Source organism: Myotis brandtii, unplaced genomic scaffold, assembly GCF_000412655.1.
Source record: "Myotis brandtii unplaced genomic scaffold, ASM41265v1 scaffold2254, whole genome shotgun sequence".
In the NCBI taxonomy this organism is placed as follows: Eukaryota; Metazoa; Chordata; class Mammalia; order Chiroptera; family Vespertilionidae; genus Myotis; species Myotis brandtii.
Window position 1 is genome coordinate 132,147 of NW_005358456.1, and position 22,284 is coordinate 154,430.

The following is a 22,284-nucleotide window of genomic DNA, read 5'->3' on the forward strand; positions in this document are numbered from 1 at the left end:
CCTCCTTGGTGAAATGCCTGTTCATGTATTTTGCCCATTTTCTAGTTGAGTTCTTTGTTTTTTACTGCAAAAGAGTGTACTTTTTACAGTCTTACCAGCAGTGTATGAGAGGACTGTCCATTTCCCACATGCCTATTACCACTGGTAGTGTTAGAATTGTATAATTTTCCAAATCTGATGGATGATAGTGTTTCATTTTGATTTACATTACCTTGATTACTAGTGAGATTTGACTTTTTAAAAGTTTATTAGCCTCAGAACCCTTCTTCTGGGTATTTCCTTTTCATATTCTTTGTCTATTGTTCTGTTAGGTTGTCTTTTCTAGTAGATTATTCCTTTTATTGTTTATTCATATTCTTCATCTGTATAAAAACTTTTGCTCTAATTGATATTTTTCTTTATATTATTCTTACCTTCTCTGACTTGGTATTTAACTGGTATATTTTTTCGAACCCTTATTTTACAACTTTCTGTGTTTCTCTTAATCCACATAATCCGCCTCTTGTTTTTAGTTTAGAAAGTCAACAACATCTAACTCTTACAGAGCACTTAAACTCTATGCCACTCTAATACTATGAAAGCATAAGATTAAACATGTATAAATTATATTAACAGGTTTATCTAATAGCTCTATAAGGTGGGAATTACTATTGTACAGATTTTGAAATCGAAGCACACCTAAGTAGTGGAATCAGCATTCAGACTCAGTCTGACTTCAGACACCATGTCCCTAACTACTATGTGAGAGTACCTACCTTTTTTTGTCATTTAGTCAGCTTATTTTTATTGTTCTTACTGATATATTTGGACTTATTTCTAGTATCTAATTTTGTGTTTTCTGTTTCCAACCCCCTTTCTGGTTTTCCTTCCTCACATCTTCCTATTTTCCTGCCTTCCTTTATTGATTTGTGTTCAATTTCATTTCTCTATATTGGTTTGAAAGGTATTCATTCTATTTTTGTTCTCCTGTTGATTACATTGATAGACTTTTTAACATGCATACTTATCTTAAAGTTTATCACTTTATCTAACTTCTTCTAGAACAGAATAGGGACCTTGCAATACTTTAAATCTGAATTACTTTCATCTGTGCATTTTTTCATTATTTCTAATTTTCAAATTATTCATTATTATTTTTTATAGTTAATACCTAACTTTATTTATCAATATATGTTTACCATTTTCTTTGCTCATCATTGATCTTCAAAGTCCACACCTTATTTCTGGGTAGTTTTCTTTTTTACTAAAGTATTTCCAAGGGTAATTTCTTCAAAGGGAGCTTGAGAATAATAAATTCTTTTAGTCTTCACATGTCTAATTATGTTTTTATTCCTTCCTCCTCCTTAAATCTTAAAGGAGTATTTAATTTTTGGTTGAATAGTTATTTCTCTTTTTTAACCTCTTCACGGAGTCATTTTGTTTTGTTTTCGATCTCTATCTTTGTCTGTTCTAGAAATTCTATTTGGTTCTCTTGCAAGTTTTCCTGTTCTTTAAAAATAATGTCTTGCCCTGGCCAGTGTTGCTCAGTGGTTAGAGTGTTGACCCATGTACCGAAGGGGAGGCAACCAATCAATGTGTCTCTCTCACATCGATGTTTTTCTCTTTCTCCCTTCCCTTCTTCCCCTCCCTTACACTCTCTCTAAAAAAGTCAATGGAAAAAATATCTTCGGGTGAGGATTCAAAATAATAATAATGATAAATAATGTTTTATTCATGTCTGCTAATATCTCTTCCTTTTTATTGCTTAAAATATAGACATGCAATATAGACATACTTTAAATCCTCTTTCTTGGTGTTCACTGTCTTCTTGTGGTGAGTTTATCTGTAACTGGGGTTTTTGGTGGGAGCGCTTTGGTTCTCCTATGGCTGAGGCATGTGGATGCCGTGGTTGAGTTTGCCCGGGTCACATACTATCAGGTTTCCCCTGGTTCAGAACAATTTTCCTGTAATGGTTTCAGTCCGATCATGTGAACAGTGTGAATTTGGGCTGACCACTCATGTATGGCACAGACTTGGGGTTCTAATTTCTTGCAGGCAACCTCTCTTCTGCCCGAAGTTCCACCAAATGGCCAGCTTCCTTTTCATGTCTCTGAGATATGGGGTGGAACTTTTCCATTCAGTGTTTCTTTATCAGGGTAGCCCTTTGTCACCCCATCAAGAGCATGGGGTTCCCCTCCCACCCCCACAGCACATACCTTCTTCCGATAACCCCTTCTTCGGAAATACTGCTGAGCTCTTTGGTTTCAGCTCCTACTGAACTATTGGACTATTCTGTTCCTATTCTGTTCCTGGAACCTGAGGGTTTGAACTTTAATTTTTCTTAAACGTTCTTTTTAAACATTGGCTTTAAACTTTAAACAGCATCTCAGTGTGTTTGATGTAAATGGACAGCTTACCATATTTGCTTAGGACACTTGGGTGACGGTTAGCTGTCTAAATGCTTGTGCTAGTGTGAAAGTGAGAGATTACTGGAAATGGGATTAAAACAGGAGACAGAATTAAAACCGGGTAGAAACTGCCAGAGTTCCCACAGTGAGGCTGTACGAACGTACACTGCCTGTGTAATCCTAGGTGTCTAATCCTTGTCTCTCCATTGCCAATATTCAAGGCTGTCGATGGTTTTACTCAGTCTTACGTTTGAACGTTTTAATTAACGTGTAAAGAACATCTTTTTTTTAATGAACTGCAAAAGGACTTGATGGGGTAACTGCAGAGGAGGCCTCCCTGCCTCCCTCACCTGCACAAGGTGCTGCCACAGCCGCCCGCAGTGGGACGTGCGTGAGGAGCCCGAGGTGGCGCTGAGCCTGCCACCTCTGCAGGCGCTGGACACACGCGGGGTCTGAAGTTTGCTTGGTGAACACGTGCACAGCCGGGCCTGCTCCCTGAATTCCCAGGAGATGAGCAGGTGCACTGTCCTTAGCGGAGGGAGAGCGGAAGCTGGGTCCCTATGTCCAGGCTGTCTGTGTCAGGGTCCCTGGCTTCCTGGTCCCACAGGCCGGGACGTTTGTGAACCAAGTTGTTATCCTTTGCCCTAGAAATAGGCTCTCCATGCCTTGAAATTGATGCTTCCTGCTCTACAATGTTTGCTTTTTGGGTGTTGACTTCACTTGACTCTTCAGACTCAGGGGAAGGTGACAGTTCTACCCTCCTGGCATTCTCTTGCTTTGGAAAGTAACTTGACAACAGGTGCTTCTGCCCCATGTACCTGGGTTTTGAGTTGATGTTGCCTCTTATAAAGAGACTTTTGGAATACTCAGGACTGTGTCAGTAAGAAATAGGCCGTGCTAGTAGTAGTAGGTCAGTAGGTCGTTACTGGAGGGTTCTGGATGACCACTTGATGGTACGGTGAAGGTGGGCGTGGGGAGAGGGTGGGTGGGACTAATGACCTTCCTGTCACCTTCCAGCCCTGAAGCCCAGCCTGTGCCTGTTCGCTTCACCTGCACTTGGGGCCATGGTGCTCCTTCTGACCATCTCTCTCTCATCTGAGGGCTGGGATCTTGTGGGTGGGGTCTTGGTTTGTGGGGTCTTGGCTTTATCTCTAGGAGGGCCATTGTGTGTAGTGTCTCTTGTATTTTAATAAACGTTGTTTACCCCAGCCAGGCAGGAGAGAACTCAAATGTTCAATGATTCCAGGGATCAACTCTACACTTGACTTTGATAAACACATTATAAACGATCAGCTAAAATGAGGTTTGAGGATTTTCTGCAGCTTTTTGTGTGTTTGTTTCCTTAGAGACATGATGATGTAGTGGGAAGAGAAGGAGATTTGGAGTCAGACTGACCTGAATCCTCCTCCAAATCAGCACTACATTCCAGCTGTGTGACTTTGTAAAAGTTACTTAGCCTCACTCATCTTTCTTCATCCTCGTGAAATAGCGTTACTACCTACCCTGAAGGACTGCTGTGAGGATGTGTGGGGCTTTAAAAGACAAGCCTCATCTCATGACTCCCTGCTGAAAAATCCTTTAATGTCATCTTGTTATTTCTTGGATCCATTTAAACTTTGCTTCGTGACTTACCAGATCCAGCTCCCCTCCCCAGCCTCCCCCACAGCTTTCTGCTCACTCTCAGTGTCAGCCAGGTGGCACTCGGCTCGTCCAACCCTCTCTGGCCCCCGAGCCTTGGAACATGCCCTTCCTCTGCCTGCAAGCTTTCACTCCTTCTCTTGGCTGGGCAGGTTCCTACCCATTCTTCAAGTCTCAACGTAGACATCACAGCTCCCCTGCAAGGCCTTCCAGCAACTCTGGCCCCACCTAGGCCAGTGGGGCCTCCCTGTCAGAAGCCCTCTTTTCATGTACAAATCCCTCGTCGAGCAGCACTCGTGTCTCTGGAGATGCTGTTGTTTAGTATTTGCCTCCAATAGATGAAGGAGGTCCATGAAGGCAGGAGCAGGGTCCCTCTTGCTTCTTCTACAAGCCATACCATTGAACACACTGCCAGCACTTAGTAAGTGCTTGAGAAATGTTTATCACATGACTGAAGGAAGAAGGAAGCAAGCACCTAGTTCAGTGCCTCACACCTAGTAGGTCCTCAATCAATATTGATTTCCTTTCATGTTAACCCCTTCCTCCCCCCATGAAAGTTGTTTGCCTTGGTCATGGATAATGGACAGCTCTTTGTAGCTGATTTGATGATGATGGCAATGTTTCCATGACAACCTCATCACTACTTCTCAATACTTGAATTTCAAAAATATAGCTGAAGATTTCAAAATAAAAAGGGAAAAGAATTCAACTGACGTATTTACCAGCAAAATAGGAAGAAACCAAGACTGTCGCCCAATTGTATTTTCATATGGGCTTTTATTTGTAAAGATCTCATGTGTTGGTACTCGAATGTGACATAAAGTATACGGGTTAATACTTTGTTTCCCGCTGCCTTTATCTCTGCCATTAAAGAACAAGTGCATCATGGAAAAAGTGCTAAAAATAGAGCCTGCCTGGTTTATGGAGAAGGGCGTGTATGACAGGAATTAAGCAATTGTTTAGCTCGGGACGTCTGCAACCCCAAATCAGGCTTTCCTTTGTGACCAGAACGTCATTCTCAGCCTCTTTAACGTCCAGCTCCCTCCTTTTCTTGAATATGCTTTTCCTGGTGGGGACTGAGTTTGTCTTCACGTTCTAGTCATAAAAACCCACATTGTTTCTAAACAGGAGGTTTTTGAAGCTGTACTTGGGAAAAGGGAAAGAGATGTACATATAGGTGCAGAGGGAGGGGTTGTGCCTGGAGTAAGGGGTTTAAAGGGTAAGATTTCTCTTGACCACAGAGAGAGAGAGTGTCTGAGGTAGTTGTGGATGATGGTGATGGAGGTGTTTGTGGCACGTATCTGTGTCCTGAAATGATCAGCGGAGCCAGTTTGGTGGGTGAAGTGGTGAGTACCGGAGGCCACTCTCAAAGAAGAAATTCTCTTTGTGTGACTCTGGGTTCTTCTGCTGCCATTATCCAGAGTGATAACGGCTGAAAGTCCACATGAGACCGTGATCTGGAGGCTGCTGGCTCCTCTGACCCTTGTTAGGGCCTGACCTGGCCATGGTGGATTGGCCAGATCTTCAGCCCAGGGAGACATTAGAGTTTGCCCACAACTTTGCCCAGTGCTGCTCCCAGTTCCAGCCGACATCCTCTGCTTCCTGGGGCCCTGCAGCATCCCTGTAGCAGGCCTCCCTGTGCTTCCAGACTTGCCTCTTCTGGTTCTTTTTCCACACTGACGCCTTCACACAGAGCAATGGTTATGAACCTCCCTTACTTCAAATTCTCGCCTTTGCTTAAAGGGCATATGAAGGCTTGCCTGCCCCCTCCCTTATTTGAGCTTCATTTCTCAACTTTGGCCCTCTTGACGCCCCTAAAACACAACAACAAAAAGCATACAACACCAGGCTTCTCCCACACGGAGCTTCTCCCACAATGAGCCCTTGCACTACCTCCCCAACATGCCCAAGTCCTGTACACACTGTCTGCCTGAGTTTTGCCTGTCCGTGGGCCATCCTTCAAGAGAGATCTTGACAATCATCTTACATTGAAGCCTTTCCTGACTACCTGGGTCAATTAATGGTCTCTTTTTCTCTGCTCTCAAAGTATTTTCATCCAGGCGTCTCTTAGCACTTGTTGCATTGTGTTTTAGTAGTTTGTTTGCACATCTCTCTTCTGTTCTAAACTCTGGGATTTTTGGATCCTTGTGGGTAACTTTTGGTGTTTAAGAGTTCATGGTTGTTGTTATTAATGCACTTGAGAGTTCATAGAATTGATGGATCTCTGAAGCTAATTTATCTTTTTTTCTCAAATAAATGAACTTTATCAGATTTCTTTCTTCTCAGGATGTTTCAGTTCTGTCATTCTTGGTACCTGATCCTTGAGCAAGCCAAAGCCGTTCAGTAAAAAGGATGTATTCCATGAGCTATTGCTGGAGCCTTCCTGATTCTCATCCAGAACCTTCTGAACCACTATTTTTCTTTACTTGCCCCAAATACTGGTGTTTGGATACTGCTTAACCATTTATAAGAAAAATGTATAGATTTATACATAGACATGTACATATCTATACCTGTTTTCTTATTTGACCTTCCCAGTACCTATCTGGTATAAATAGTATTGTCTTCATTTTTCAGGGGAGGAAATTGAGGCATGGAGACCTTGCCTTGCTCCAGATTGATTAGTTATGAAGCCAGGTTAGGCCTGCAAGAGCTGTATCTTGATTGACTTACTGTGTTTGCAACCGCTTCTCAAATGCTTCCCCCAGCCATCCCCTTTGTTTTCCGACATGTCCTCCCTTCTCCCACCTCCCCGTCTTACATCTACATGTGCACACATGTGTGTGGTTCACATTTTTTAATCCACAGTTTGTTGTCTGGTGTGTGGTTAGTTGGTTCATCCATTCCAAATCTACTTTTGAAGAAACGCCTACATTTGTGTAAGTCTGTTCAGGATAGTTTATGGTGCAGTATAGCATCGTGGTTTAGACTTGTGCTGTTCAGTACAGTGAGCTCTGACTGCATGCGACTAGTGAGCAATTGAGATGTGGCTGCTCTGACCTGAGGAGTAAGTTATGGTGTACACATTGGATTTCAACGTTAGCACGCAAAAAGGAATGTAGAATATCTCACTAATTTATATATCGATTACGTGCTGAAGTGATAATATTTTGCACGTGTTGGGTTAAATTATTTGGTTAAGATATTGATAAAATTAATTTCATCTGTATCCTCTTACTTTTTTATGTGGCTACTAGAAAATTTGAAATTACATATGTGACTCACGTTTGTGGCTTGCATGATATCTCCATTGGTTAGTGCTTGTTTAGATTACGGGCTTTCAAATCAAATTTGGGTTTATCTCAGCGTCACCACTTAATTAGCTTTGTGGTTTTGGGCAACTTAGTCTCCCTAGAGTCATTTTTTCTTATCTGTAAAATAAACACCAGTATCTACTTCACATGGTTTTTATGAAGATTCAATTATATTTTGCATATAAAGTGCTCAGCCCAGAACCTGGCATGGGAGCATAGGGAGTAAAAAGCACGGGTGCTGGCATTAAACTTGACAAAGTTTTCAGCACTGGCTGTACCACTTAAAACCTTTGTGGCCTTGGACAAGTTACCTTACTTCCCCAAGCCTCAGTTTCCTCATTGTAAAACATGGATGATAATAGTATGTGCCTCATAGAATTGTGAGGATTCAATGTATGTAAAGGGCTTACTAGCTCAGGGTAGGGCTTACAGTAAGCACTAATTAAATGATAACTCTATCATAATACCCGGGGAAGGGCATCTGCTGGAAACATTCATGATGTTAAGAGATATATGTGGACTCTGGTTTTTATTTTTATTTCTTCATGACAGTGCATACCATTGGAACATGGCTTTAAGTTATAACATTCTTGTTTCTCATGGTTATAGTATTCTAAGAATATCCTTGATATTATATTTTTGTATATTATTATTTGGGTCTTATTTTATAGCCTCCTCTTTGGCTTTATTTGTTCCGCCAGTCATTCATTTATTCAAGTGGCTTTTGTTAGGCACTTACTATGTGCCAGGCACTGTGCTAAGGACTGAGTGGTATGTGGTGGTGAGAAGACAAACACCCTGCTTCATGGAGCTTACAATCTAGTGGGAGCGACATCTCTACACAAGAGAAAAAACCCAGATACATGTATTATTATAATTCCTGATGGACGCTACGAAAGGAGCAGACCTGGTGATATGATAGAATGTAACAGAGGAAGTAAGGTGGGAGAGAGTAGACAGGTGGCCAGGAAAAGCCTCTATGAGGAGATACGCCAAGACCTAAAGCTTGATAAGAACCCATTCATGCAGGGGAGGGCCATTTTGAGCTGCTCCAAGGTGGGGGAAAGAGCTTTAGTTTTTGTGCAGAAAGCCAGTGGGGTGGCGTGGTTGGTGAGAGGGTGAAGGGCTTAGGTGAAGTTGGAAAGATAGACAGGGGCTAGTAGGTCACAGCAGGAATGTAGATCTCATTTGAAGTTCAATGTAATGAACTGGAGGGTTCTGATCAGGGAAGTGAACGATTGACACAAGTTGCTGTTTGGTAATGAATTTGAGGAAGGAGAGGTTGGGAAGCTGCTGCCACTCTACAGTGAGAGGGGAAGGTGTACCAGAATGAGTTGTAGAAGTAAAGTTGGAGAATAGTGCCAGGGTCCTGAGTTATATGTATTTGGTGGCACAAGCAACAGAAGTCCCCGATGGATTAGTTCTAGAGGTTTTCTTGGAGGGAGATCTGAGCTGCATACCTTTGTGGTACCAGGAGGCAGTGGCATTAAGGTAGCCTTAGTGGCATTAAGGCTGCCTTAATACCACTCTCTCCTGGTACCACTAAGGTTGATGGAATGAAACGAGAGGACATGATGGGGTGGGGGATGTAAAGCACTTGAGAAAGGGGAGAAGGGTGATTTCAGGGCACAAGGGAGAAACTGGGTTTTGGTAGGCGGTGGGCTTTTCTCTATTGAAACAGGAGGGAGAGAGGTGGTTGAGAATGGAGGCCACCTTGTAGATTTGTGAACATTGGAAGACACAGAAATTTCTATCTGGTTCTGTTTTTTCAGTGATTCATAAGGCAAAAACACGAGCTAAGAGTGAGGTGTAGCAGAGAACAGCAGTTAAGAACTTATTATGACATATTATGGTCTCTGGTCCACGCTAGCAAAAACCACTTTCCATAGTGACTGTCATTTGACTCAAAAAAGTTTCAGGGTATTTGTGGTTTGGTCCTGCCTCTTTCTGAATGTATCTAGGTGTGGCTTGGGGCCTGGGGTAGTTATTCTTCAGGGAGACAGGCCCCAGCCAGTGTGGCTAGTTTGGGACTTGAATTGGGAAGTCCTGGAGAAGGTCCACATGGGAGATGCTGCCTTCACCAGAAGCCGGTTTCATAAGATGACAGGATGGCATGTTGCCATCATTCAGAGGTCCTATGCAAAAGCGGTAGTTAATCAAGAGCTGGTATACAATAGAAGAAAAACATTGAATTGGGAAATTTGGCTTGCATTTAAGGTGTTATTTTGTCATCTGCAATATGACGGTGAGCAAAACTATTTACCTTCTGGCTTTATTTCCAATTTGTAAACTAAGAAAAGTGCCAGCTTTCCCATCTCATGAGGTTGCATGAGACATGATGATGTATGTCACATGCCATGGAATGTAATTCAGGCTGTACAAATCGTGAAGATTTGAAGGCTTGGCCCTGGCAGCCTGGCTTGTACTCACAGCTCTCTGCTTACTCACTGCTGGTATGACTCAGGGTGAGTCAGTCTGCCTCTCTGGACTTCCATTTTCCCATCTGTAGAACCCTCTCACGGGGTGGTTATAAGGATGCAAACATACAGTTGAGGACTTGGGAAATAAGAGTGCTGGAGAAATGTGATAGTCAGTCTGATTGTCCTATTCTTGGTCCGGGGAGAAGCCCTAACTCTCTTTTCTTTCCAGAATCAATCTTAAGATGAATGTACTTTGGCCTCATCAATAAGGGCCTGTAATGAGCATTTCCCATGGGCAGGGCCTGGGACTGTGTGTTGTAGGGGGAGGCACAGTGAGCGGGTGAACAGTGACGTTCCTCTGGGTAAAGGAAGTAGTATCTGTATTTGGGGGACACACAGGCTGATGGGTGTATAGGACAGACACAGGCCCACTCTTAGAAAGTGCATTCTCGGTGGGCTGCCAGCTGGCTGCCTTTGGAAGCTTCCAGTGTACAAGACTCGAGCAATTGAAGAAGCTAGAAGCACATGTTCATACTGATAAGTGACAGAAAGGAGGCGGGGGAGAGGACTGACTGTGCTGTGGTCACCCGGACCACTACACCAGGCCATGTGTCTCCATGTCTGGTGAGCTGTTTCCAGCAAAGCCTTGCAGTATCACTGAGCATCTACCATAAGACAAACTCCTTGCTGGACACAAGGTCGGCACGCCATCTATAGTCCCTTTGGGGGACACTAGCCATTTTCCAGAGAATGATATGCTGAGTGACCCCCGAGGAACCTTTCCCTCCCGAGGATGGCAGTCGCCGAGCTCATCAGAGCAGCGCTGTTATCTGTTGTCTGGTCTGAAGCCATTCCCACCCAGACTTCTGAGGAGGAAGGTGGGTCAGACTCAGGGGAATCTTTCTCATCAACGCATTAGTCATGTGTCACTGTGCTCTACAGAGGCTGTTGGAGTCAGAGAGTTAACTGGATGCAAAATATTCTTGGTCAGGGAATTGTTTTTTTAAAGAATATTGTTTTTCTTAAACAATGAAGAGCCCACTCCATGGAATTTCCACCTTCTGTTTGCCATGGATAGTTGCTAAAGAGTTAACACAGGAATGAAATATATAGGATCTCAAGTCAGACCAGAAAAGGTTGGTCTTATGGGAATTATTCGTAGCCTTTAATATAAAGTTTTGGAAAGAGAATGTGTCACATTTACCTCCATCAAATATCCTAGCATCCAGGTCTGCTCCCAGAATGCAGATAACCTATGGTTTCAGTGTAAAAGGCTGCACTGCATCCCAGAGACAGGAAGAGAGAAATTTAATACCCATCCCCGACATCCCTCCCAGTGTAGCTCACACCTCTGTTAACCCCCTTTCAACACACATTGTAGGAATAGCAGCAGGGGGAGAGTCTGCAGTCAACCTGGCATTTTGGGAAGTTATGGGGACACTATTGATCCAGGCCTCACTCAGGCAGGGCCTCAGAGTGTCCTGGGAAGCATCAGAATGGGAAATCCACCTAGAAATAATTGTGGATTATATCAAACTGTCACAGGGACAGACATTTTCTGTGAAAGGCCGTTTCCTCCTGAGGGCTTGTTACCGAGAACCATGGAGCGCCGGGGACTTTGGTGTGCAATCAGCAGGTGGCTGCCTCCTTGTGGATTCTTTTGAGTTCTTGTTGACTATCATTCAGATTGTGTTTTGTAAACATACAATAACCCCCCTAAGTAACTCACCTCCCTTTCCCCTGCCCTTTCCTTAATTGAATGCCCAGGTCCCCTTCCTTACTTGTAATTTATCTGTATTCAGTTGATTTTTAAAAAAATTAGACTCCTCATTGTGAGATAACAGTAGGTTCACAAGCCGTTGTAAGAAATAATACAGAGAGATCCCATGTGCTCCTTATTCAGCTTCCCTGATGACAATTTCCTGCAAAACTGTAGTCTAATATCACAACCAAGATACTTACATTGGTAGAGTCAAGATATAGGACATTTCTATCACCCCGAGAATATCTCTTGTTGCCTCTTTGTAGCCACACCCTCTTCCTTTCTGCCCTTCCCCCTGCCCCTTACGCCCTTGGCAATCACTCATTTATTCTCTGTTTTTATAATTTTGTCATTTCAAGGATGTTATATAAAGTTTATATACATTTATAAAATGTTATATAAATTTCAATCTCCGGAGACTCATCCAGGTTGTTGAATGTATCAGTAGTTTAAACCCTTTTAATTGCTGAGTAGCATTCTATGGTATGGATGTACCACAGTTTGTTTAACCATTTATTTGTTGAAGGATATCTGGGTTGTTTCCAGTTTTAGTTTAGTTAGGAATAAAGCTACTATAAATATTCATGTGCAGGTTTTTGTGTGAGAACATGTTTCCATTTTTCTGGGATGAATGCCATGAGTGTAATTGGTGGGCCATGTGGTAGTTGTATATTTAGTTGTTTTATAAACAACAAAACTCTTTTTCTTTGGTGGCTGTACCATTTTATATTGCTCATAAACTAGGTATGAACGATCTAGTTTATCTGCATTCTTATCAGCATTTATGCTGTCACAATTTTTTATTTTAGCCATTCTGATAGGTATGTAGTGATAGCTCATTGTAGTTTTAATTGGCATTTTCCTAATGACTAACAATGTTGAACATCATTTCATGGGTTAGTTGCCAACTGTATATCCTCTTGGGTGAAATATTCGTTCATGACTCTTCTTCATTTTCTCATTGGACTTTTTTTATTGTTGAGTTTTGAAATCATATATTGTAAATTATTTATTCTAGATACTTTTCTTTGCTGGATATGTGGTTTACAAATATTTTCTCCAAGTCATAGGTTGTCTTTTTATCCTCCTAACAGTCTTTTGCAGAGCAAACGTTTTACATTCTGATGCGGTCCAATTTATCAGTTTTTTCTTGTATGGATTGTGCTGAGAACACTCTGCCTAGTTCTAGATCCTGAGAAGTTTTCCTATTTTTTTTTTCTAAAAGTTTTATAGTTTTACATTTAAGTTTTCAATCCATTTTGAGATAATTTTTATACAGGTTATGAGACTTCTCTCTCTCTCTCTCTCTCTCTCTCTCTCTCTCTCTCTCGCCTATGAATATTCTTTCCTCCACAGAATTGCCACTGAATAGCTTTTTGCACCACAATAAAAAATCAGTCAAGCATATTTGTGTGGGTCTATTTCTGGGTTCTCTAGTCTTTTTAATTAATCTATGAGTCTATTCTTCTATCAATACCACACAGTCTTAATTACTGTAGCTATATATCAAGTCTTGAAATTGGCTAGACTGATTCCTTCCACTTTATTTTTCTTATTAAAAATTGTTTTTAGCTATTTCAATTCCTTTGCCATGCCATAGAAATTTTAGAATAATCTTGTGTATCTACAAAAACTATTGCTGGCATTTTGCTAGAAATTGTGCTAAACCTGTATATCAATTTTAGCAACACAGCATGCCTCTTCATTTATTTATATCTTCTTCTTTTTTTTTTATCCTCACCTGAGGATATTTTTTCCATTGCTTCCCAGATTTCCAGAGAGAGTGAAAGGGAGGGAGGGAGAGAGGGGGAAAGAAACATTGATGTGAGACACACAGAACAGTTGCCTCCCCCACGAGCCCCAACTGGAGGTAGAGAGTGAACCTGCAACCCACGTATGTGCCCTTGACTGGGAATCAAACCTGCAACCCTTTTTTGCACAGGCTGGCGCTCTAACCACTGACCCATGCCACCCAGGGCTATTTATATCTTCTTTGATCTCTTATCAGCATTTGGTTGTTTTTAGCATATAAGTCCTGTTTATATTTTGTTATATTTGCACCTAAGTGGCTTTTTATTATAGAGACCTGGTACATGAAATTCGTGCACTCAGGAGGGTCCTTCAGCCCAGCCTGCACCCTCTCACAGTCCCGGAGCCCTTGGGGTATGTCCGACTGACGGCTTAGGCCCACTCCCAGTGGGCCTAAGCTGTCAGTCGGACATCCTTAGCGCTGCTGTGGAGGCGGGAGAGGCACTGCTGCTGCGCTCACCAGCCATGAACCTGGCTTCTGGCTGAGCGGTGCTCCCCCTGTGGGAGTGTACTGACCACCAGGGGCTGCTCCTGCATTGAGCATCTGCCCCCTGGTTGTCAGTGCGCATCATAGCAACTCATCATTTCGCCATTCAGTTGATTTGCATATTAGCCTTTTATTAGATAGGACTAGAGGCACAGTGCACAAAATTCGTGCATTGGGGGGGTTGTCCCTCAGCCCGGCCTGCACCCTCTCCAATCTGGGACCCCCTTGGGGGATGTCCGACTGCCGGTTTAGGCCTGATCCCACAGGATCTTTAAACTGGCAGTCGGACATCCCTCTCACAATCTGGGACTGCTCGTTCCAAACGGCTCGCCTGCCTGCCTGCCTGATTGCCCCTAACAGCTTCTGTCTGCCAGCCTGATCTCCCCCTAACCGCTCCCCTGCCGGCCTGATTGATGCCTAACTGCCCTCCCCTGTCTGCCTGATCTCCCCCAACTGCCCTCCCCTGCTGGCCTGATCGCCCCCAACTGCCCTCCTCTGCCAGCCTGATCGTCCACAACTGCCCTCCCCTGCTGGCCATCTTGTGGTGGCCATCTTGTGATGATGTTGTGTGAGGGCATCATGCGAGGGCCACCTAGGCATTTATTATATAGGATGGCATTCTATAATTTTGGTGCTCATTTTCTAGTATATAGAAATACAATGATTTGTATTTGATTATCTTGTGTTGTGTGACCTAGAAGTGTATATGTCAATTCTTTGGGGTATTCTACCACTATGTTATTTGGAAGTAGGGATACTTTTATTTCTTCCTTCCCAATCTTTATTTTTTTGCCTTATCACAGTGGCAGTACTATGTTGAAGAAAAGTAGTGAAAACTGGTATCTTGCCTTGTTCTTGGTCTTAGGGGGAAAGCCTTTAGTCTTTCACCATTAAATAGGATGTTAGTTTTAGGGTGGTTTTTTTTTTTGGTAGATGCTCTTTACCAAGTTTAAGAAGTTTATAGAAGAGCTCTGTGCGCTGGTGGGAGGGGTAGGAACAATTCCCATACCCAAAGGTGCACACTGGGCACTTCGTTTTCTAGCTTTTATTTGTTTGTTTGTTTATTTATTTATTGTCACCTTTTAAGGCCTGGGACCAATTATAGTGGGAGCAGGGATATTCAGATTATTTTATATTCACTAACAGGCCTTTAACCTCTTGATGAAAAAATAAGTTCCCGCGGCATAAAAGGAAGTATCACCTAAAGTTGTATAAGAATTTGTAAGTGGCACAGAAGTGCAGCTGGGCTGGGGGTGGAGGTCCCTTCCAGCTTAGCCTAGTGTCTGGAAACATAGCTTTTTGTCTTTGGCTGCTGAAGTGAAACCCATTTGTGATACTCTTTTGGAACCAAGCTTCTCTAGACGTCTTCCTTCACTGACTCTGCTTCATTAAAGACCTGTCGTTTAGGGAAATGTAACCTCAATGTGGAACGGCGTGGGTTTTAATCCAGCTGGAGCAGTTTGGGATCCTGGTTCTATCTTCCTAGCTGCATGACCTTAAAGTTCATTTATTTACTTAAAGACAGTCCTGTAGTGCCTACTTTGGGCCAACTACCATGCGGGGTTTTGGGAATAAAGTAGTAAGTACCTTTCGTTGTTCTATTTTCTTCATTTTCTAGCCTTCAGCAAGTTCAGCTGGTTTTACTTCAAACATATGTCCAAAATTGGACTACTTTTCTCCATCACCCCGTCTTTTCCTCAGGGTGTTATAATAAGTTTCCTGACTCTGTTCTTCCCTCTAATCCGCTGCCTCAATTCATTATGCAGCAGCCAGGGTGATCTTTTATAAACATACATCGGATTATTCTTTGGCTTAAAAGCCTCCGGTTATACTCAGACGTACTGAGAATAAAATCCAGTGCCTCTCCATGACCCACCAGGTCTTGCATGGTTTGGTTTCTGCTTCCTCTCTGAACTCAACTAGCGCCCTTCCCCGCTCATTTCGTGTGCTTCGGTCACATCAGACTTTTTTCTTTTCCCCAAAATACCCAGCTTGTCCTACCCTGGGTTCATGACACCAGTTATGCGCTCTGCCCGGGATAGTTTTTCCATATACGTTTGAATGGCTGGTTCCTTGTTGTCATTCAGATTTCAGTTCAAACACTCTCCCTCTCCTAATCCTCAAGTCACATTCCATCAAATCACTGGGTGTTCCATGCCGCTTCTTATTTAGCTCTTATCACAATTTGGAATTTCCTTGATTTGTCTACTAGCCCGAGCTCCGTGAGAGCTGGAACCATGCTGTTTCCTTCATTACTGTATGTCCAGTGTCCAGAACAGTTCCTGGCACAGAACACTACATATTTGTTGAGTGAAGCTATTTCATTCTCTTGAGCCTCAGTTTCTCACTTGTCACATAGAATAGTAATTGGCTAGTAAAATGAGGTTGTATTTAGAATGAAGTGAGATAATACATGTATGTTAAGTATTTATTACAATGCTTGGCACAGAGTAAGCTAAATAATAGTTTGCCGTTGTTTCATTGAGATTATTTATATTATAATGTTCACTTCCCTTCTCCCATACTCCTCTAGGATCTATTCTTGCACCCAATGACCCATCTGGAACGTCATGATGATTTGTCAGTGACAGATGCTTGCCATTAAATCCTAACTTAGTTCTCTCTTGGTCGTGTTTTTCTGTACAGGTGCTGCAGCTGGGCTCAGACATCCTTCCCCAATACAAGCAAGAGGCACCAAAGACTCCCCCTCACATCATCTTACATTACTGTGTTTTTAAGACCACGTGGGATTGGATCATCTTGATTTTAACCTTCTACACAGCCATCTTGGTCCCTTACAATGTCTCCTTTAAAACCAGGCAGAACAATGTGGCCTGGCTGGTTGTGGATAGCATCGTGGACGTCATCTTTCTGGTGGACATTGTGTTGAATTTTCACACCACCTTTGTTGGACCAGCTGGGGAGGTGATTTCTGACCCCAAACTCATCCGCATGAACTATCTGAAGACGTGGTTTGTGATTGATCTTCTGTCCTGTTTGCCATATGACGTCATCAACGCTTTTGAGAACGTGGACGAGGTTAGTGCCTTTATGGGTGATCCAGGGAAGATTGCTTTTGCTGATCAGATTCCACCACCCCTGGAGGGGAGAGAGAGTCAGGTACATCCCTCAAATCTCAGACCTTGTTGTCATGTCTTTAAAGTTGAATTAAATGTGGGTGGTGAACCGAAGAGTAATTAATGGGTGGGAACTAGCATGATGATGTCTGGAACAGAGGGAGCATGCTTGATAGCTATCCTTACCCACTGTTCTTGCCTTTGGAGGTTCAGGGGTTCTGCATGTCAGTGAATGGTGTGGAAGAGACCAAAGGCTTCCCTTTCACTCCACGTGGAGCGCATGCTATTGGCTCAAAGGTGGTGGGGCTGCAGAAACAGGCATGCGTTGCCACTGCATTGCTGAATCTTTCACTCTGTATGCATTTGCTGGATGTCTACTTATTGATTATGTTAATTACGGGGACTTTCTATCATCTGTCGCTGACCTTTGGCTGTTTCATTTTAATTAACTCCTAGCAACAAGGATGCTATTTTCTCCTAAGTTTGCTTGCTTATTTATTTATTTAATCTTGGAGGGGGAGGGGTAAATGTGGGGAAGAAATGAGTTGCTTCTTTGCTAAACTGAGTTTTGGAGGTGACCAGTGGCATTCAGGTGTCCGTACTTTCCCTGGCCTAAATTTGCTGAGAGAGTCAGGCTGTAGCTAAGAGGAGTAATGTTGTTACTAGATTACCCTGCTATTGGATGGTTAGTCCTGCGGGCAATGGCAGGAATTAAAGAAAAAAAAAAGCCTGCAAATGCGTTAGAATCAGGACATGGGTACACAGTCAGTGAATGGATGTCTGGGACATGTTGTAGCAGGAAGAGGCCGCTGGGCTGGTTAAAGTGATTTCCTCCTTTGAAAAAGCAAGTCATTGCAAAGGAAAACATCAGATTCTTATCTAGTTTGTGTCCTACTGGAATGGTTCTTTCTTTTTCCTGCTCCTTGGTTGACACTCCAGATGGATTAAGATAAGGCAGTTCATCTGGCAAATCTTCAGCCCCAGGCAGCAGTGGACCCTCATGGCCTGAGACTACAGAGGGTCCCAGAGGTGTTTTCCTGGCTGACCTGTTTGTTAGCTGGGTAGGTAGTTTAGGATGCCATTGGAGGCTGAGTCAGGCAAGATCTACTCTAAGGTACATGGCTAGTGGGGCACAGTCTTGGGATAGTCAGAAGGGAGCAGTCAGCTCCCTGCCAGGATAATGAGGCCTGGCCAGTGACTCCGTGTCTCGATGGTGGCATATCTCTGCCTTCAGATTGGTGCCAGCAGTGGGCGAGGGCTGGGGCTCTTCCTCTGTGAGAACCCAACCACTGTACCTACCACATCTCCTCCCAGGAAAGAGGAGCTGGAACTTAGATCCTCTAGACTCAGAACAACCTCCGCTTTTATCTGTGTGGTGTGTTTTAATATACTTTAAAATCCCAAGGAATAATTCTCCAGGTGGCTTGTGTGGATTTTGTAGGGGGAGTAAATGAGTTGAAACTGATCATTTACAAGAACAAAATCACCCCGAACGTGAATATGGGGATTCTTAAATGTGAATTTTAGTACATGTTGGGAATATTTTTCTCGGTGAATACATTTCTAGAAAATTTTATGTTAGTGAGGAAAATATGATCATTTTGGCTTAGATAATTCAAATGAATTATTTCAACCTAAAAGAGCTCCTTATACACACATATGGGAAATGAAATTTAACTTTAAAAAACCATTTGGGTTTTTTAATTAAACCATTTACTATTTATAGCAATGGCATTGAAGTTTCGCGAATAAATAGAACCATTCTTCGGCTTCCACAGGTCTTATTAAACGTTGGCAGAGCTATAAACACTTATGTAAATGTGTCAAGATTACCTTGTAGGCTGACAGGGCAGAGAGCTTCTTCCCAGGCACTGTGAATGTTGGCTTGGAACTCCTTTGCCATTAATTGTGAATACCCCTGACATGGTTTCTGATTCCCAGACTCATGAACTAGATTGCAGGCACTAAAAACATCATTTATCTGTAGGTTTCTAGTTGGCAAAGGGTTTAGCATCAAAGCTCTTACTGCCATCTCTTGATCATAAATAACAATATACATATTAAGGTACTATAGCTATGATTTGCTTCTGCAAACACTTGATTTCACATTTAGAAATTCCTTTTAAAGCAGTGACTTACATCTGAAATAATGCCTTTTCATAACAATTGTGGTGGTGTTGGGGGAGATCGGTGTGAGGAAACTGAAGATTTGGCTTCCGGTCCTCTTGGGGTCACCTATTGGGACAGATGAGAGCCTTGTGAACAACATTTAGCCTTCCTGGATTAGTTTTCCTCCCTACATTTTGGGGCTGATGCTACCTTACCTGCCTCAAAGCATGGCACTCAGTCAGTGGGTTGATTATTTGAGTTCCCCACCAGCTGCAAAGCCTGTTGAGTTCTAACATCTCATCTGCATTAGTCTCACCTCCAGACAGGTGGTAAAAATGAGAGGCCCACCACACTGACCTCCTGGTGATGGGAAGAAGGTGGGGTGATATGAGGGCATTTAGAAGGTTAAGATAGGTAGACCAACTGGAGAGTCCAATGGGACCATAGAGGTCATCCAATTTGAACACTCTTAACTCACAAATGAGGAAACACACTCAGGGAATCTGACTCACTCATGTTGGCACAGCAAATGGTCACAATAATAATGAGTCCTCTTCTGATTTTTCTCTGTTCTTAACAGTGACAGATCTGATAAAAGTGGGATGAAACACTGACGGATACAGTTGAGTCAACACTCACCGAGAAGCTCCTGATGTGTATGGCTCACCCCTTGGCTTGGGTGTTGTGGTGGGGAACTTGGGCACTGGGTACAGAGAAGTGGGCATCTGCGTTTTCCCCAGAGCAACTACGTTAGTGATGAGATGGGCAGTTTGAGAGGCTCACGGAGGGAGAGACCAGCACGGTGTTGCAGGCACAGGCCTTTTTGTTAAAAGGCATCATTAAGTTAGTGGGCGTGAAAGGCTGGTGGGGCTTAGGGGCTGGAGAGGTTCTGAAGGGCACACCACCTGTCGAACCTGGATAAGGCTGGCGGACATTAGCCTCACTGGAGAATCCTGACTAAGGGCTCAGTGGGTTCACATTCACCACATGCTGTCTTCTCACCACGCTCCGTTGTGGAGCCACTAATCTGAGATGGCAGTCCCCTCTGTTCTAGGTCCTTTGTCTGGGAGACTGAGGGGAGAAAGAAGAAATTATTGACTCATTTCTCATAGAAAATACATGGAGTCCTCCTAAGTATGCCAATGGATTTGTGTCCCAATGGAGACCACCAAAGAAGAGGCAAAGGAGGTGTGGTGGCTTTGCCATCTGTGTGTGTGCGGTTGGGTTGTGGGTGTGGTGTTGGGGTGGGGGAATCCTGAAGTTCAAGGATGAGACCCACCCAAATGGCTAAAGCCAGCAATTGTGAATTCAGCCCTGTGGAGATAGCCCGTCTCCATGATTTAAGCCACGCAAATGATCCCTTCTGGCTCAACTTGTTTCGCTTATGTAGATGGCCTACATTTGCGTCATTCTCCAGTCTGTTGGTAATAATCTGTTTTGGAGGCTGTTTGGGAATATGTTTGCATGTAAGTTAAACTGGTTAGAGGACAAAAGGTCCGGAAACTGGGTGAACTAGAGCTTGGGATGGGTATGCCGAAGCAAGAGCCAAATGAGGGTTATTTCAGCATTCTGTGGACGATTGGCCTGGTGTCCTTTATGAATTAAAGATGGAATTATCATTCACAAACATAGTCCCTCTCCTAAGGCAGTCATGTTGCTTATTGCCATTGGAGTGTGGGAGTGCAAAGGAGAGAATGGAGACAATCATACTATCTCCCGGGGCTTGGGATCAAGAGCTTCCTTCTGTCCTTGGCTCTGTAACCTCAGACAGCAGCACCACCAGCTAGTCCTGGTGACATAGCTGACACTTGCCAAGAGTCCATTCACACGGGAGGTGCTCCTTAGGGCAGAACTGGACTGAGGCATGCTAATGAAAAGGTAACAGCTCTGACCACAGACAACTCCCTTTCATCCAGAACTCCTCCAGTATGAGAAGATTTCTGAGAAGATTTGGGTTAGGTAGATTATAGAAGACTTCCCAGGAAATTAAAAAAATAAAAAAGAAGAAGCTGGTTTAGGAAGGTGTTGGAAGAGGGGTGGACCTCTGGTGAGTGGGGAAAGGAAAAGGACCACATGAAAGCAGAAAAAACTAAGCTCATGGTATTGTATATGGAGCTGGGGGAAGTTTTCTTTGCTTAAATCTTTATTTGAGAATTAAGACAGATGCTAGTGAAAAATTAGCCAGTCACTTGTTAATGAATCTCTTAACTCAAGTGAAACTCTCAAAGGGCAACAGGAGGTCCATGATCTGACTCTAATTGATGAGAGCCCTGATTGGCAGTTTGTGTCGGAGCCGTGCAGACATCTCCATCTTATGATTTCTTCATATGTTATCATGTGATGTTTAACTCCGGAGGCCACATGTTAGCTTCTAAGACAGAGTGCTTCAGGCTTCAGAGGAGAAATATTTGGCTTCAAGGATGTGCTTCCAAGTGAAGCAAGGCTAATGGGTACATTTGAGAGCCTCTGAATCTTTAGAAAAACAATTGTTTCCTTATAAGTTTTTACATTTTGCCTGTAAAAACTTAGAAAATATAGATGAAGGAATAAGCCTTGCCTATAATTTTATCTCATTGTTAACATTTTGGTATACAGTGCCTTCACTTAACGTTGCCCATAGGTTCTGTGACTTTAAGTGAAATGATGTATAAAAACCAATTTTACCGTAGGCTAATTGATATAAACAGGAGTTGAGTTCCTACTGCATCTCATCAATGTTATTATAAAATGACATTGAACAAAATGATGTTATTTGAGGACCTGCTATATATTGTTCAGGGTTTTTTCCTTGGAATATGTGCATATATATGTTTACATGTATTTTAGCAAAATGGAATTATACTGTACGTAGTGAGTTGTAACCTACTTCATTGTCTAAACAGTAGGTTTTATGACATTAAATATTCTTTAAAAGCATGAATTTAAATGATTATATGATAGTCCAGTTTAAGGACATATTTATTTTATGTTTGTTCAGATAATTCCCTTTCTTAAAACTTTTAAAGTCATAGTAATGCCATAGAGAATGTCTTTATAAATAAATCTGTGTCACATTGCTGATTTAAAAAATAAATATTTTTATTGATTTCAGAGAGGAAGGAAGAGGGAGAGAGAGATGGAAACATCAATGATGAGAGAGGACCATTGATTGGCTGTCTCTTGCATGCCCCCTATGGGGATCGAGCCCATAATCTGGACATGTGCCCTGATCAGAATCAAACCATGACCTCCTGGTTCATAGGTTGATACTCAACCACTGAGCCATGCCAGTTGAGTGCATTCCTGATATTTTTTATTGTCAGTATAACATATATAGGAAAGTGCTTGAAACAGAACTATGC

The 22,284-nt window shown here is 42.8% G+C and overlaps 1 protein-coding gene across 1 annotated transcript in view; it reads left to right on the forward strand.

The window, feature by feature from the left end:
- The window catches only part of KCNH1 (potassium channel, voltage gated eag related subfamily H, member 1), a 261,433-nt gene that overhangs the window by 44,387 nt on the left and 194,762 nt on the right, over positions 1–22,284 (forward strand). Inside the window, exon 7 of the mRNA XM_005866243.2 lies at positions 16,404–16,796. Coding sequence (XP_005866305.1) covers positions 16,404–16,796 — 393 coding nt within the window. The remainder of the gene's footprint in view (positions 1–16,403; positions 16,797–22,284) is intronic.